This window comes from Liolophura sinensis, chromosome 1, assembly GCF_032854445.1.
Source record: "Liolophura sinensis isolate JHLJ2023 chromosome 1, CUHK_Ljap_v2, whole genome shotgun sequence".
In the NCBI taxonomy this organism is placed as follows: domain Eukaryota; kingdom Metazoa; phylum Mollusca; class Polyplacophora; order Chitonida; family Chitonidae; genus Liolophura; species Liolophura sinensis.
The window spans coordinates 2,324,423-2,342,006 of NC_088295.1; the positions used below are offsets into that span (position 1 = coordinate 2,324,423).

Consider the following 17,584-nt stretch of genomic DNA (forward strand, 5'->3'; position numbering starts at 1 on the left):
AAAATAATAAAAATATACAATAAAAAGTTTCCAATACAAATGGTAATGTTTTCAGTGGATTTATTCAACCTATAAAGTGACATCGATGATATCACAGCTGTCTCAGTCAATACAGAGGCTCCTATTATGGAGCTTTATGCACTATCGAATTAAAACATCAACACTTCCTCCTCATAAAAATTTCTCCAGATTCCTAGCTCAAACAATATATAGCACTTGAACTGTGAAACCTGCGTGAGATTCTGAACAGAATTTAAAATGGGAGAGAGGGAGAAAATGCATGGCTCGTGAATACATTACAGTGAACAGGTTTTGTAACAAAGAAAACAGGTCACAATTATTACCTGGTACTAAATTTGGCTATATAAAAAAAAAACATGTCAGACACTGTTGCCTGTCAAAGGCTGTTGGTCTCCAGTGCAGTTTGCTATAACTAGAACACATGCTACATAGTGTGTCAACCAAAATCTCTGCGCATACTGCACTGGGATGCATACATATACCACCACAAACCAGGGGTCTGCTTCATACTCGTGGAAAGAAAAATTATGATGAAAACTTTGTATAAAACACGAAATGCTTTCTCTTCGAAGTTCAGCTGAAAGTCTATATATGCATGTTTATTGTTGTGCGAAGTGTTTACACAAAGGTTAACCCAGCGTCCTGGTACACCTTGAAGATCTTCTCTATGGCCGTTATGTAAGCAGCTGTGCGGAGGTCCAGCCCCAGGTTGTACTTCATACACGCCTTCATTATGTTCTGTAACACAGCCAACAACAGCACTTAGAAAAGCTGTTATATAATTACTTCAAATCACCGAACACCCACCCTCCATGATTTCACCAAACACCCACCCACCCGTGATTCCACCAAAGACTCACATTCCATGATTTCACCAAAGACTCACCCTCCATGATTTCACCATGTACCCACCCTCCATGATTTCACCAAACAACCACGCCCCATGATTTCACCAAACACCCACGCTCCATGATTTCACCAAACACCCACCCCCCCATGATTTCACCAAACACCCACCCCCCCATGATTTCACCATATACCCACTCTCCATGATTTCACCAGACTCACCCTCCATGATTTCACCATATACCCACCCTCCATGATTTCACCAAACACCTACGATCCAAGATTTCACCATATACCCACCCTTCAAGAAATTAACCAAATACCCACACTCCACAAAATCACCATATACCCATCATTCATGAAATTAACCAAATACCCACACTCCACAAAATCACCATATACCCATCATTCATGAAATTAACCAAATACCCACTCCACAAAATCACCATATACCCATCATTCATGAAATTTAATACCATACAAAATACTACGCATGAAATTATCACCATGCACCCATGCTAATGTGAATCACTTAAAGGATTAGTGTCCAGATTATAACCAGTTTAACAGTTTGTTATCAGGGAGGCCTCTGAGAAACGCAATCATGAGTTTCTTCCGGCCGCCCGGTAAAGCTAAGAAGTAGCACTAGATAAAAGAGCGGTGGAAATCCGTCCTGCTACGAGGAGGCACATTACATGTACATGCACCGTAAGGATTCCTTCGTCGTCATACGACTGAAAAATTGTTGGGTACGACGTTAAACCCCAAGCGCTCACTCACTCACCCTTTCTTGAGGGCCAATTCGAGTGGAAACTTAAAAACTAACTTCAGGACTCTTTGAGACCTGTTTTTACAACCGTATACTGAACAGCAAACCATTTCATGGAGGAATTTGATATGTTTGTTGTCACTTGTGTGATTTTTTAACATTCATCTAAATGGCTGGGGGCTTCCGCGGCTCAGTTGGTTAGCGCGCTAGCGCGGCGTGATGACCCAGCAGTCTCTTACCAATGCGGTCACTGTGAGTTCAAGTCCATGCTGGCTTCCTCTCCGGCCGTACGTGGCAAGGTCTGCAGCAACCTGCGGATGGTCATGGGTTTCCCCCGGGCTCTGCTCGGTTTCCACCCACCATAATGCTGGCCGCCGTCGTATAAGTGAAATATTCTTGAGTACGGCGTAAAACACCAATCAAATAAATAAATGGCGAGACTATAAGAGTTCGTAAAGATTGGAATTGTATGACACCATTCGACGGAGACTACAGAGTGTTGGCGGAAAAAAGGCATAAACCCAGCCTCATTATCTCGTTGTTAGCATCGGCACAATCACTTGGGGAGCCTCTGACCAATGCAGCTGCTGTGAGTTAAAGTCCAGTCGTTGCTTCCTCTCCAGCCATATGGGGAAAGGTCTGTCAGCAAGCTGTGGATGGTCCTAGGTTTTCCCAGTCTGTTGGCCGCCGAGACGGCAAGCGGAATATTCTTGAGCACGTAAGACACTAATCAATTAAATCCACCTGACAGATGCCTACTGAATACAGGTTTCCAGTGAGGTTACGTGGTTACCCGACTAAAACTGAGGGTCACTTACCCGTGCAGACCTCTCCATGGTGTATTCCAGACCAGAGTGGACAATGTCTTTCTCTGAAGCACCCTGAAAGTAGCATAATTGACACAGTTTATGTCAGTAGAGTTAGGGGTTTGGCAGTTATTGTACAGAGGGTGGGGTAAACAACACGCTGTTATATAAAAATGCTTGACTAAACTGTATGTCATGCTTGATCAAAAAGAGGGGAAACAAAAATCTGTCAAGTCCAGTTGTGCATGATTACAGGTTTTACAGATTTACAAAGAATTTTATGTGCGAAGTTACTTTGCATACATATACATGTGTGTTCATGTATGTCATTGTGTGTAATGGTGATCTATGTCTACAGTTACATTTCTACTCATAACAGTTTAAACACCTAAACTTGTATTTCATCAGACCAGAAGGTCTATCCATGCATACTGCACACACTAACATGCTGACACACACTTAAACCTCACCTATTCCACACGTGTCATCAACAATCGTGAATCTTAGTGTGCGTGAATAGATGCCCAAGCATATGTTGTTGATACACAGCACAGTTGTAATCTTAGTGTGGGCGAATAGATGCCAAAGTGTATGTTGTTGATACACAGCACAGTGGTAATCTCAGTGTGGGTGAATAGATGCCCAAGTGTATGTTGGTGATACACAGCAAGGTGGTAATCTCAGTGTGGGTGAATAGATGCCAAAGTGTATGTTGTTGATACACAGCACAGTGAAAATGTCAGTGTGGATGAACAGATGCCCAAGTGTATGTTGTTGATACACAGCACAGTGGTAATCTCAGTGTGGGTGAATAGATGCACAAATTTATGTTGTTGATACACAGCACAGTGGTAATCTCAGTGTGGGTGAACAGATGCCCAAGTGTATGTTGTTAATACACAGCACAGTGGTAATCTCAGTGAGGGTGAATAGATGCCCAAGTGTATGTTGGTGATATACAGCACAGTGGTAATCTTAATGTGGGTGGAAAGATGCACAAGTGTATGTTGTTGATACACAGCACAGTGGTAATCTCAGTGTTGGTGAATAGATGTACAAGTGTATGTTGTTGATACACCGCACAGTGGTAATCTCAGTGTGGGTGAACAGATGCCCAAGTGTATGTTGTTGATACACAGCACAGTGGTAATCTCAGTGTGGGTAAATAGATGCCTAAGTGCATGTTGTTATATAGCACAGTGGTAATCTCAAGTGAGGGTGAATAGATGGCCAAGTGTATGTTGGTGATATACAGCACAGTGGTAATCTTAATGTGGGTGAAAAGATGCACAAGTGTATGTTGTTGATACACAGCACAGTGGTAATCTCAGTGTTGGTGAATAGATGCACAAGTGTATGTTGTTGATACACAGCACAGTGGTAATCTCAGTGTTGGTGAAAAGATGCACAAGTGTATGTTGTTGATACACAGCACAGTGGTAATCTCAGTGTTGGTGAATAGATGCACAAGTGTATGTTGTTGATACACAGCACAGTGGTAATCTCAGTGTTGGTGAATAGATGCACAAGTGTATGTTGTTATATAGCACAGTGGTAATCTCAGTGTGGATAAATAGATGCACACGTGTATGTTGTTATATAGCACAGTGGTAGTATTACATGCAGCCTGAACCCATCCACTGACCACATTTGGCAGATTACACCATGTTACCACAAACTACTTGACAATCTAGGCTCATGCTACATGTAACTATACCCTCCACCGTGTTCATATTTTGATAACAAATGCTCAATTCTGTGACACTTCTGTCCTCAAAGCGACAAAGGGTGAATGGGACTGAGCATGTTGGTTAGGGATGACCTTTGGAGTATTAGAGGTGGTCTCTGGGGTGGAAAAAGCCTGGGCATTGGGATAGGATGAACAAACTCTGAAGACATTCAAATTGGTAGTTGGTTTTACAGGAACACTAAAACGATCATATTCCAGCTACATGTATTTGTTTGTGGCCAAAGGGGATACCATGCATATAATCTTCTCAGTTCTAGCCAGTTAGCACAAGGCACATGACCCTATTAGAACAGGGTTGGTGAGAGGTTATGTGCTAGAAATGTCATTTAGACACCTACACATATACAGACAATTTGAATCTTAACTTCTACTTGGAGTGGAATGGTAATCTCAGTTTATAATATCACAGTTTAACGTGCTTTCTGTGGTCTCTTGTTCTTCACAAACAATTTTGAAATACTGACACACACTCAGTGAAGCAAAAGAAGTATTGTTTGTTTGGATAAAACTTCAACTTCACCGAGCGGAATGCATCTGTTCCTTAAGTGAGCCACAGCATGGGGATGCCTGGAATTTGTTCTAACATCACATCATGGAGCAATAACTCACAGCAATTTTGGCTTCAAAATTTTCTGATGGGACAATAGGAATAGCACCTCCATCCCTACCAAACTTCCGCTCTAAAGATTTCTGTACGCTCTCTGTAAATACACAAAAGTGTTAGTGCAACATTCAACAAGTATTAGCAAGTTGTGGATATATACAGGTAAGTAAGGTGTTGATTAAAGATAGATAGATAGATAGATTTAAACATACATGTACATGAAGTTGTTAGACAGGGGTTGATCCAGAGACATACATGTAGATTGGTCACCTTTAGAGAACATTTACTGACTCATACCATTTACAGGTTGGCTCATACCATATACCAGCCGCTCCCAAACTAAACCACAGATGTGGAAGTAATTTTGTCAAACATGATATGTTATACATGTTGTTGTTCTAGGTGACACAATTGAGGTAAATGAATGGCTGGATCAACCCCTGGTTGATGGGTGCATCCATGGGGCACATTTCCTGGATACTGAAACTCACTGCTATGCGTTTTTCAAACGCCTCAGAAGCAACTACTGGAATTGATCCACCATTTCTACCAAATTTCCTTTCTAGAGATTTCTGGACACTCTCTGAAAGATAAAGGATACACTGAACACTGAATTCCAGTAAGTGTTTTCTCTTTCTTCACCATGATCTTCGTTGTGACTACAGAGATGCCCACACAAAAATACTAACACAGGAGAGAACAACTGTCTAAACAAATGAAAACTTGGATGTGCTATACTTTTTCAAAAGCTCTGAACACTTTGCTGGCTGAAATTGAAATTCTTGACAACCAGTCACATTAGTTCAACCATCTGAGGCTTTATGTCAAATAGGTAACATGTTCTGCATGGCATCTTGCAACCTGCAGATAATCAGTTTACTTGTTACCCAAATTAAATCAACTCATCTAGACTGAAGTCTTGCCAAACTGTATCCATCAAAATTTATGGAATGTGAATTTAGAGTAAGCATGTATCTCAGAAAATAAACTGAAAAGGTTTTAGGTATATACAATAGAATGGCCAACATGTACAGTTCTCGAAGGAATCCCAAAACAACTGGTTCTATATTTCAATACATGATATGTACACCACAAGGGTATCCATACATTTATTGGCACATTAAGGATTTGACAGCAACAGCTAGTTGCTCAGGTATATACCCCCTTCAGCCTTCCTAAAGAACTGAAATGCTGAAAACAAACGAATTAGGCAGGTTTTCCAGGTACCTTTTTTATCTTCCTTATACAAAAAAACAGAACAGTAAAACCAAGAACCACCTGTTTTCATAATACAAAACACATACACCTTTGTGGCAATTCTTGTCAAGACAACACACTGTAGGACAGTTAATACCTTCAGCTACACTTTTATTTTTTTGTCAGTTTTACAAAGCACAAGGAAATGTTATACACATGTACATACATGTAATGCTATGGATGCCATGTATGTGACCCAGCAATCATTACAGATTGCTAGTGACACATGGTCTTACCTAGGAGATGGTAGTTGGAGTCCTTCTCATACTTAAAGGTGAGTCTACCGTAACTAACATGGTTCAGGTTCTTCAGCCACTCAAAGTAGGAAACTGTCACACCTCCGGCGTTGATGTACAGATCCTGGCCACAAATAAGCAAAGTACAGTTGAAGACTGCATGTGAAGCCAAGTGCAGCAGGCCACGTGCGATGCACTACTGACTTTTATCAAGCATAAAATTAAGGCAAAAAAAAAAAGTTTTATGAGCAGTGGCAATGATGTTTTTTTGAAACACCAAAAGAAAATTATCTGATGAATTAACAGAATTCATATACTGTTTCTGCTTTAAATGTGTTTGTTTTGGTCACCAAATGGAACACCACTCTGTGAGCAAACTTCTGCCATAGTGTTAGACCAATTCCTGTACAAACACCACTATGTGAGCAAACTTCTGCCAAAGTGTTAGACCACTTCATCTACAAACACCACTCTGTGAGCAAACTTCTGCCAAAGTGTTAGACCACTTCATGTACAAACACCACTCTGTGAGCTAACTTCTGCCATAGTGTTAGACCACTTCATGTACAAACACCACTCTGTGAGCTAACTTCTGCCATAGTGTTAGACCACTTCATGTACAAACACCACTCTGTGAGCTAACTTCTGCCATAGTGTTAGACCACTTCCTATACAAAAACCACTGTGAGCAACCTTCTGCCAGTGTTATACCAGTTACTGTAAAAACACCACTCTGTGAGCAAACGTCTGCCACAGTGTTACACCAGTTCCTGTACAAACACCTCTCTATGAGCAAATTTCTGCCACAGTGTTAGGCCATGACCTATACAAATACCTTTCCATGAGCAAACTTATGCCACAGTGTTAGGCCAAGGCCTGTGAAAACACCACTCTTTGAGCAAACTTCTGTTACAGTGTTAGGCCATGGTCTGTACAAATACCACTCTCTGAGCAAACTTCTGCCACTGTGCTAGGCCATGGCCTGTGCAAACACCACTCTGTGAATAAACTTCTGCCACAGTGCTAGGCCATGGCCTGTGCAAACACCAGTTTGTGAGCAAACTTATGCCACAGTGCTAGGCCATGGCCTGTGAAAACAACACTCCACAAGCAAACTTCTGCCTTAGTGTAAGGCCAAGGCCTGTGCAAACACCATTCCGCAAACAAACTACTGCCACAGTGCTAGGCCATGGCCTGTGCAAACACCACTGCGCAAGCAAATTTCTGCCTTAGTGTTAGACCAAGACTGTGCATACACCACTCTGTGAGCAAAATTCTTCCACAGTGCTAGGCCATGGCCTTTGCAAACACCACACTGCAAGCGAACTTATACCTTAGTGTCAGGCCATGGCCTGTGCAAACACCACTCTGTGAGCAAACTTCTGCAACAGTGTTAGGCCATGGCCTGTTAAAACACCACTCCGCAAGCAAACTTCTGCCACAGTGTTAGGCCAAGGCCTATACAAAAACCACTCTGTGAGAACTTCTGCCAGTGTTAGACCAAGTCCTATACAAACACCACTCTGTGAGAACTTCTGCCCCAGTGCTAGGCCAAGGCCTATACAAACACCACTCTGTGAGAACTTCTGCCACAGTGTTAGACAAAGGCCTATACAAACACCACTCCGCGAGCAAACTTCTGCGATAGCGTTAGGCCATGGCTAATACAAACACCACTCTGTGAGAACTTCTTCCCCATGTTAGGCCAAGGCCTATACAAACACCACTCTGTAAGTAAACTTTTGCCACAGTGTTAGGCCAATGTCTATACAAACACCACTTCGTGAGCAAACTTCTGCCACAGTGTTAGGCCATGGCCTATACAAAACCAAAAGCCAACATCAAAATCCAAAATTTGTCACCTTACACTGAACTAAAAACACAAATGCAGTGTCATGTAAAAACTGAAATCTTACCGGAATGACTAAAATGTTGCGCTCTAAAAATATTTTATCAGCAGCTTCTGTTGTTGGGCCATTGGCACCTTCTGCAATTATCTGAAATTGAAGTAAAGGACATTATGCGCAATTATAATTTGTTTTTCATAAATCACATGTGCTAATACCTTATTGCGAAGTATTTTGTAACTTATGAAGTGGTACTGTGCAAGACCTTGTCGTGCTATAAATCTGTACTGGATGAGACCTGTTCAATCTGTTCAAGGAGTTCAAATAACCACCACATGGAAATACATGCACCAATACTGGGATGTTCATTCCCAGATTTCAGGTGTTTTAATATTAGCATTACCACGGCTCTCCTGGATTCAATACAGTTCCAAGTACAAGACAGTCCTGGGGTCACTTTCAACAAAACATCATAAATCAATATTTTGTAACTTTTCGTTACATGGCACTATAACCTGGACACAAGTGGTATGATAATAGTTGAAGGTTAAGGAAGTCCTACAAGTATGCGTAATGGGTGCACAGTACATGTATATAAAAAGTAGATTGGACTGCCTTTTAAAGCACAATTTTTTGATGCTTGAATGAGGCAATTCAAGTTAACAGAATACCCCAAACATCTGAGAATATGTGAGTGATGGGATTTGGGTCTGTAATTACTGCCCAATGTCGACACGTCATATTATGCAATGCTGTGAATGCTTTGCCCTCCCTTTCTCAAACTGTAACAAGAGTTCAGGTGAACACAACATACGCCCAACAAATGCATTTGTTTGAAATAAATAAAAGAATACCAGCAGCATTGTAGTGAATATAGCCCCGAGGGGAATTTTCATTGCAAGTGGACAAAACTCTCCACCTCAAATTCAATCTTTATGCGAAGAACAGTTGGAGTTGATGCTCAGACACGAAATCATTTCAATTTATGTAGTATATAAAATTAAATGGCTATCTGGTTACCATGACAACTGCAAAAATGGACAATTGTGAGTCAAGACACATTGTCATTTGGTTATCTATGTATCCACTAAAAATTAAAACACTGCCTGAAACACAGAGAGGATGGGGGCGTTGCCAGACAAAAAAATCAAATCTATTTACATAATCTAAGGAAAATGGGTAACTAACTAGTTACCATGACAACAGAGAAAATGGACAAATGTGAGTTGTGACATATCGTCACCTGTGTATCTATGTATCCACCACAAACTAAAACTCAATGTGGAAAACGGTTGGTGTTATAGTCTGGACACAAATACAGACAGACGGACAAAATTGCTACATTTATTATATATTATGCTATAGCCTTTATTTTTGCAATTCTTTACCAGAATCTAAATGGATTCCCATACGTTTGCTCTGTGAGAATCCACCAGAATCTAGTACCACAAAATATGCAGTTACTCCAAATCTTAATCGTGGTATATAAATCAAGCAGTTTTAGGGATTCACCATACAGGGGGTAGATATAAGCCCCAAATCAAAAGGTCAGCAGGGCCAGTTGACTTGAAAATCTATTGGCCCTTTGCCAATATTTTAAGGCCCTTCATGATAGAAAAAAGCCCCACGCCAATAAAGTTTCAACATTGTAGGTTGATCTGATATATATAGTGTATCATTATCTTTGTTTAAATAATTACAAAATGACTGATGACGTGAAGAATTTTTGTTTAAGAAGTTCTGGTAATAGAAGTTTGACGCTAAGAAATCAGCTGTGAATAATGGTGGGTAAGATGTAGGGGGTTCAGTGATTCTCGCATTTGCCCAATTAGTGAAATATAAACCATCCTTAGACCAAAGCTTTCAGCTACAGAAGTCAGCTGTAGCTGATTGAGTTGGTGACATTTGTAATGGATTTGCTACGTGGCTGTGACATCTGACAGTAGCATGCCACAATAAAATCTTTCCTTTAGTTCCAAAACTTGGGTGTAGATGCGATCAAATATACAAGCAAACTGTTTAAATTCCCGCCGCTTTCGTTGTTTCATCACTGCCTGATAGCCCACACAATATTTTACAATAATGTCTTCACGCACCCCTTTCATAGCTCCACGTTAATTTCATTGCAATCTTCTCATTAGTTTTGGATATGTTTCAGTTTGGTCAGTATCATCCTCTGTAGATGGTCAGAGCCACTACCACTGCTGTAGCTGTCAAATGGCCATTGCCTTGTTGTACACAGGTGGCATTTCTGATAATTTGTTACAAGCTCACTCAGTGGTCCACAGAAGAGGCATAGCCAATGGGATAACCTGTAGCGACATTCACTAGAAACCAGCACGTTTTGCTGAAAATCAATCAAACTGAAGACCAATGAGCCCTTATTTTCCCTCCCTGCCGTTTAATTTAGCTTGGGCCACCGGACTTCCTTACCCCAACTCTCGCCACCATGTCAAAGTTTTTCACCATCAATGTGCCAGTGATTATTTTGACTCCTGCTGTATTTTATTATTTGTCATTTAGTTTATGCTAAAGAGTTTGCTTGCAATATAGGATAAAATCACCAGTTAGGTGGTTTATTTCAAAAATTCAAAATCAGTTCGCAGTTTATTTTGATCTCTGTTCGTCAGTGTACAGGTTCCAGTGTTTGTATATTTTAAGTAATGTTCGCCATGAGTTATCATGCGAACAAAAACAACGCCCATTCAAAATAACGTGTAAAAAGTCGAACAAAACGCACATTATGGCAATGTTTATGATCGTACGTCCACTTATTGGGAGGAGGCATAGTAATGAATTGGAAATTTGAGAACAATTGGTCATTTTGAGAATTATTTTTGTGACTTTCTTACAGGAATCCCAGCAGATTCCCACAAATTTAGTTTACGGGGGTCATGGCGAGAATCAGATTCCCACCGGAAGTAAAGACCTCATACGTTCTGCCTAAAATGAAAAGTGTTACTAAGTTAGCATCTTTGAAATGAAGACTGGTCATATGCATTTTGTCAGGTACATCTATTATCAAATATAACTGTAAGAACCTCTATACCCATGTGTACATGTAGGTATGTATGCCTCTGTCTCCAAACCTCTGCATCCAACTGGCTTCATATGTTCAGGCGTATTGCTGAGGGTTCAAGGAATTGAAATGAGCAATTATACAGAGGTGAAGTGAGTGAATCACGATGATTCTCTGTCCAGTTGAACCAAGACCGTGCATGTCCTAATAACAAGACAAGCGTTTTAACACATAACAGTCACACGTATACAACAGAATCCTATACATAGACTGGAAAAGAAACCAGGTATGTGATACATTCATTCAAACAACTCACCTTGGCCTGAACTAAGTGTGCATTGTCTTTAGTCAGCTGTTGTTCGCTAGCAGCTGGCACCAAGATGTCACATTTTTCCAACAGCAAGTCTCCCTTGGTGTAGGCCTCAGATGCTGGGAATCCCACTACTGTACCATTTTCCTGAACATTCAAAAGGCAACTGGCATTCCATAATGTTGTAAAATATGATTAAATTATCAAACAGATCTTCCCACAACAGAACATCCTGTAGAATGACGTCAGAAACAACTGATACTCAACTGATATTTTGTTACTCTGTTATATACCAAAGCACAAAAACAGTATATAATTAAAGAAACCAATAAATTATTTCTGTAGCACGAAATACAAGTGTATATGTTTCAGGGTTTCTGCCAGGAAATAAATTTTTGAGTCCATTTGAGGTCGAGGGTTGGCGATAGAGGGGTGGAAAGAGTGCGAGAAGGTGGTATTCCCCTTGCCATGAAAGTGGCTGTGAATTTTTAATATTGGGTAAGGTCTAGTTTACAACCGGCAGAACGAAAATATGAGAAAACACTTATGTGTCATTGGCAAAAGTCAAGTGAATTACATTCGCCGGCAACTTTGTGGTCTTGTGGACAATGTCCATCTCATTCTGTGGCGTATACGAGTGGTAATTCCATAATACCTCGGCTTGTGGACAGACCATGTATAAAGTGGATTTGGATATTAAGTATTGCGTATGCAGAGAACTTTACCGATGAGGTAGCTCAATACAGATACAATGCCATAATCTCGCACATCAAACGTTGACTTCTTGTCACTTCTACAAGTATTTTTTCAAAATTATGGATGTATGAATAGGTCAGCCGATTAGAGCATCCTTAGACCGCATTTTAGGGCTACTATACAGGCCTATTCATTCTAGCTAATAAGCTGGAGCACACTGGACTGGGCCATTACTGCTGCATGCACTATACCCACGTGCATTTGATCATAAGGCTCGGCCACATTGGTACTAATAATACAAAATTTGATTAGATGTAGGAATGGGACTCGGTGGTGATGTAGCGGATACACAAGAGTTTGCCAAGTGTGTAGACTGGTTTGTTTGGTGATTTAACTATTTATTACCATCAATATATCTGTAAAAGGGCTCAAATATTCCACTAGCGATTGAAAAGGCTTTCCTTAACTTCACTTTTTTGTATGTCTGAAAGGGAATTTTCAGTATTATTTCTGGAGGAATAGGTCTGTTTACCAAACGCAAAATGGGAAACCCTGTGTTTGTGATGTTTACATTCATATGCATGAATTTTATGCTGCATGCACTCAGTAAGGATTTCTTACTTACATTACTTAGTTACTTACATAATTTTTAACTAGGCAAGGCAACAAACCTTAATATTTATTTTGTGTCTGTTGTTATTTGTATGTTTATTTATGTGTCAAACGGGTCTGTTTTCTTCTTAATGTATTGTTTTCCGTTGTGTTGGCATTTATTTGTATGTTTTCTTATCTACTAGGTCCGTGATGACAGCTCCATCACTAAAACCATGATAAAATGTTACCAGTTTGTAGTCCTCTAGCTCGCGAGGGTCCATGCCCTCAGGATTGTAGATGCTGCCGTCCTTCTCCACGACCCCAATACAGCGGGCACCAGCACGGTGCAGGTATCTCATGGTGTGCAGACCCACATTTCCCAGACCCTGGAACCAGACACAGTAGATTCACTACAGAGACACAACCATGGCATGACCACCCAACCCTGTCCTAAGCCATGCCATGCTTTCCACTTGGATTCTGGGAGCATACTGGGGTCTTTTCCATTAATTATCATCACAGGTATCTCATGGTGTGCAGACCCACATTTCCCAGACCCTGGAACCAGACACAGTAGATTCACTACGCATACACAACCATGGCATGACCACCCAACCCTGTCATAAGCCATGCCATGCTTTCCACTTGGATTCTGGGAGCATACTGGGGTCTTTTCCATTAATTATCATCAGTATGACAACAATTTTACACACTTAAAACAATGTTAGACACCAAGCCCAGACAACTGATGTCACCAAGTTTTAATAATAATCCTGGAAAATTCCTTAAAATCCTGAGTGAGTAAACTGCCATGCCCTTCATACCAAGAGCTGCTACACAAATGATGTGAAAGTAAGAATTACCTGCACAATAAACGTTTTATCCCCAAAGCCTGGCGTGAGTCCAATAGCACTCATATAACTTGCTTCCATCACAAAGTTCTGGATTCCATGGAACACACCCCTGAACAGATAAATCATAAATATATTTTTGACATGAAATGTACTGCATACGTACACTTGAGGAATCAAAGGTAAAAACTAACATGACAGTCTTCCGGTAATTTTGTCTACTGAGTGGCCATTGTTCATAAAATACATGTATCAGAGCTTCATATCATAATTTATTTGCTTTTTGACAATGGAGTCCTGTTATCAAATTTCACCGACATGAGATCCAAGTCATTCGACTTAGTCCTTTCTGCTGTGAACTGTGATTCACCCAATGTAAGCCACTAGTCAGGTAGAGCTATTACTACCAGGTTAGAGTGACCTTACATTTAGGTCACACTGTAGGCTTACAGAGATCAACCCTGTTACAGAAGCTGTACCTCATACATTGCTCAGCAACTGGAATACTTCCCACACAGACGTTAAACATGTAGTACTGGTACCATCCAGAAGCCATGAAGGCAGAGGCGTGACTTACTCTGCCGGTGGCTGATATCCGGCCGTGGATACCTCCCTGTGTGATGGGCTTCCCAGTAATACAAGCGTGAGCATTGATATCATAGTGACCTGTGTGAAAACAACTCATGGATATACAATTGGAATTCAAAACATTGAACATACCATAAATGACATTGAATTGTGCCCAAATATTTGCATTTTTAGGGCAAATAAAAGTCATAAAATACTACTTTTAGAATTTGACGCTTACATTTCCATAGTAGGATACATGCTACCTTCCAAACAACCCTTAAAACATCTTTCTATGATAAATAAAACTCTCAAAATCAGGCAAAATGAGCAATTTAATGAATAAATTTTAGATCATTTACTAGAACAGGAATTTTCTCCCATGTACATGTGAGTCACTGATACGTTCAGAAAAATTCACTAAATAAGCATTTAAATTTTATGTAAGACACAATGATCTCAATGGTGATTATTTGTTTAAAAACAGTTTCCTGACCCCCCCCCCCCCCCCCCCCACCCTCCCGCCCTGCCCTCCACCGCAAAAGAACACAGGCACAACACTTAGTCATACATGATGTTTTACAGACATGTTCTCAGGGAATTACTTTGTGTACACTCATGAAATCTGATTAAAGACAGATTTTTGTGAAGCCCAGAAACGTGCAAGTACTTATCAAGTATGGCTTAGCTTAAAAACGGTGATAGCATGCACTAAACTATCTGGTTAGCTTACTACGCATGTTGGCATATAAAGATTAAGTGGGCTAGCCTAATGACTATCTGGTTAGCTTACCGAGTGTGTTGGCATAGGTATCTGCCATCCAGCTCATCTCCCTTTCTCCTGTACCCATGTCAGGAGCAGGCACATCAATACCAGGTCCTGTCAACAGACACCAAGCCACCTGATCAACCCTGGTACAGGTTACACATACACACCTTTTCTACATGTAGTATGTATATAAGAACAAAGAGTCCTCGTGGAACTCAAACGATGCACCTGACAGAAATGGATAAAGTGTTTGGTATTTGACCTCTGGTCAACTCAAAATTTATAGTATTTTTTCTATTTGTTAACACATTTAACAAAGGATCAGCTCTCACTATGGAAAGGAATAAAAACTAAAATACTCTGATAAATTTCACATTAATGATATACAGTTCAATTTATGATATTGGTTTATAATACATGAAAGAAACTTCATGACTTCAGACGATTCTTAATATTCCACCTGTAAATATTTAGCTAACAGAATGATGAGCTTTATAATAAAATGGTGCCTTGATGGTCCATATGAGAACTGAAAGACAATACCACATGGATGCTTCATACTTTACACATTAATAGTTTCAAAACATCCAAGATAAAAAAAAAAAAAAAGAAGATTTCTCTTTCAAGTGTTTGTATTGAGGGGTTGATTCGAGTCAGGTGTTTGAAAGTATACATTTACGACTTAAGTAACAATTATAACCACAATGTGTACTGGGGAGAGGTGAAGGAGTCGTGAGTACTCAGATCAACTGTTGATGAATGAAGGATTACCTATAAATCCCTTTTTGGCAAGCTCAACAGTAAATCTTCTGGTAATTCTCTCAAGTTCATTTTCTGAGTAATTGGCAGGATTAATTTTAACCCCAGCTTTAGCTCCACCGAAGGGGACATCCACCACAGCACATTTGTAGGTCATGAGAGCTGCCAGAGCTTTAACTTCATCCACATTTACATCCTCACTGAAACGTATACCTGAAGACAGAAATATAATCTCTAGAGTTAACACAAAGGTGAAAAACAGATCGGACATGTCTACTGCCACCACAAAAGGTTTATATACACTGTACTACATAACCCAGTTGAGCTGTATTTAGCTGCTGCTAGTAACTCACAGCACAGGTACAAGTGAACAGGATATGGGACTAAATGTGACAGAACACATAGTTCTAATCTTTTGAAGGTGATCTCAAATGGGCTATGCCATTAATATCAATTTTTTTTTTTCAGTGAGTGGAAAGTCATGTGACTCCATACACCAGTTCCTTGTGAGTATATACACAGGATGCAAAAAACATCATACAACTGTACACATCACAAGAACAAGTACCTAACTAAACATACCTGATAGTCACAATTATAAAGAATCACCATGAAAACTGTGTAACTAACTTATTTTCACATGTACACGAAATCTGAACAATCCAAGCACATGTACCCTAAGATTATTTTACACATTTTATCAGTCACTGTCACTTAAGAACCTCATGACGTCATCTTGAGTTCCTTAAATCATTATAAAGGCCAGTCAGAACACTGACTGTAACACAGAATATTGTTGGTTTTATATGCAAAAGCCTGTGATAACCACCTCCATTAATGATTGTGGCCGTTAGCAACATAAATACATGTAACTTAACGTGCAGATCTACTGTCAAATGCATTTTCAAACTCGGATTCCAGAACTGGAGTTCAGAATGCAAGAAATAAGTATCCTGGTCACTACGGCAGTGTATAGTATACAAGATTCACAACTATAGCCGAGGTGACCTACAATCTGACCAATGAGATCAAGAGTCAAGGTATCGCTTAAGTATTATTTCTGCATTTGCATCGGACAAAAATATGGTGTAGTCCAACACACGGATGTTTGTTTAGACCCACCTCCTTTGCACGGTGTTCTGTGTTGACTGTGTTGAGCTCTGTAAGCCTCGATCATTTCTGTCTCGCCGTTATCTCTCCGTATTGGGAAAGACGTAGCTAACACATGATTTGGTGGTTTAATCACTCTCAGAACACCCTCCACTTTTTTCCGTCGTTCATCTATCGAAACTCGCGCACCTTTGGAATGCATATCTTCCGCAAGCTTTTCCTTGATGAGTTCAGAAGCCCTATCAAAAAACTTGTCCACCATTTCCGTGAAACTAGGTTCTGCATTTTCATCGACAACTGATGTGGAATAAAATCTATCATCATTACAGAGTCCCACCGCTACCGATCGTACACCATTGGTAACTGACAGTACACCATTTTGACTCGCTGATTTCTGCAAGTTCTGGTGGAGATTTCCCTTCACAACTCGACTGGCTACACCGCGGAACATTTTAGAAACTAAATCAGCTATCTCCTATTACTGAGGACGTATTGACGAATATATATGCTAAGGTCACAGATGTGACTGATGTTAAGAACACGTTTTCCGATCTCCGGGTGCTTTTACTAAGGCTGTTGACCCACAACCTCGGCCGATCTTTCTATATCTGAGCCTGCGTTCTCACGTCGTCCTTGAAACCGCGGAGGTGTGGTCCGTCATGTGACTTGTTTACACCAATCAAACTATTCTGTGAGGTAAGCGTAGTCATAGACTGGGTTACCTCCCCCTACTTCAAAATGCAATGAAGCAATAGCTACCCGGCTTAAGTCGC

At 40.4% G+C, this 17,584-nt stretch overlaps 1 protein-coding gene across 2 annotated transcripts; it reads right to left on the reverse strand.

The window, feature by feature from the left end:
• Positions 1-43: 43 nt before the first annotated feature.
• LOC135461282 (glutamate dehydrogenase, mitochondrial-like) lies at positions 44-17,430 on the reverse strand. Of its 2 annotated transcripts, none has more exons than XM_064738293.1 (12): positions 16,824-17,430; positions 15,714-15,914; positions 14,967-15,053; positions 14,183-14,272; positions 13,619-13,716; positions 13,004-13,141; positions 11,472-11,612; positions 8,206-8,286; positions 6,290-6,413; positions 5,288-5,379; positions 2,455-2,517; positions 44-759 (listed from the first exon to the last, which is right to left on the reverse strand). In XM_064738293.1, exons 1-12 carry the CDS (start codon positions 17,260-17,262, stop codon positions 640-642), a joined length of 1,674 nt encoding a protein of 557 aa, XP_064594363.1. In that variant the 5' UTR covers positions 17,263-17,430; the 3' UTR covers positions 44-639. The 2 variants fall into 2 exon arrangements, with proteins under 2 accessions (XP_064594363.1, XP_064594362.1); XM_064738292.1 differs by lacking the exon at positions 5,288-5,379 and adding an exon at positions 4,802-4,893 and having other exon boundaries at positions 16,824-17,426.
• Positions 17,431-17,584: the final 154 nt, after the last annotated feature.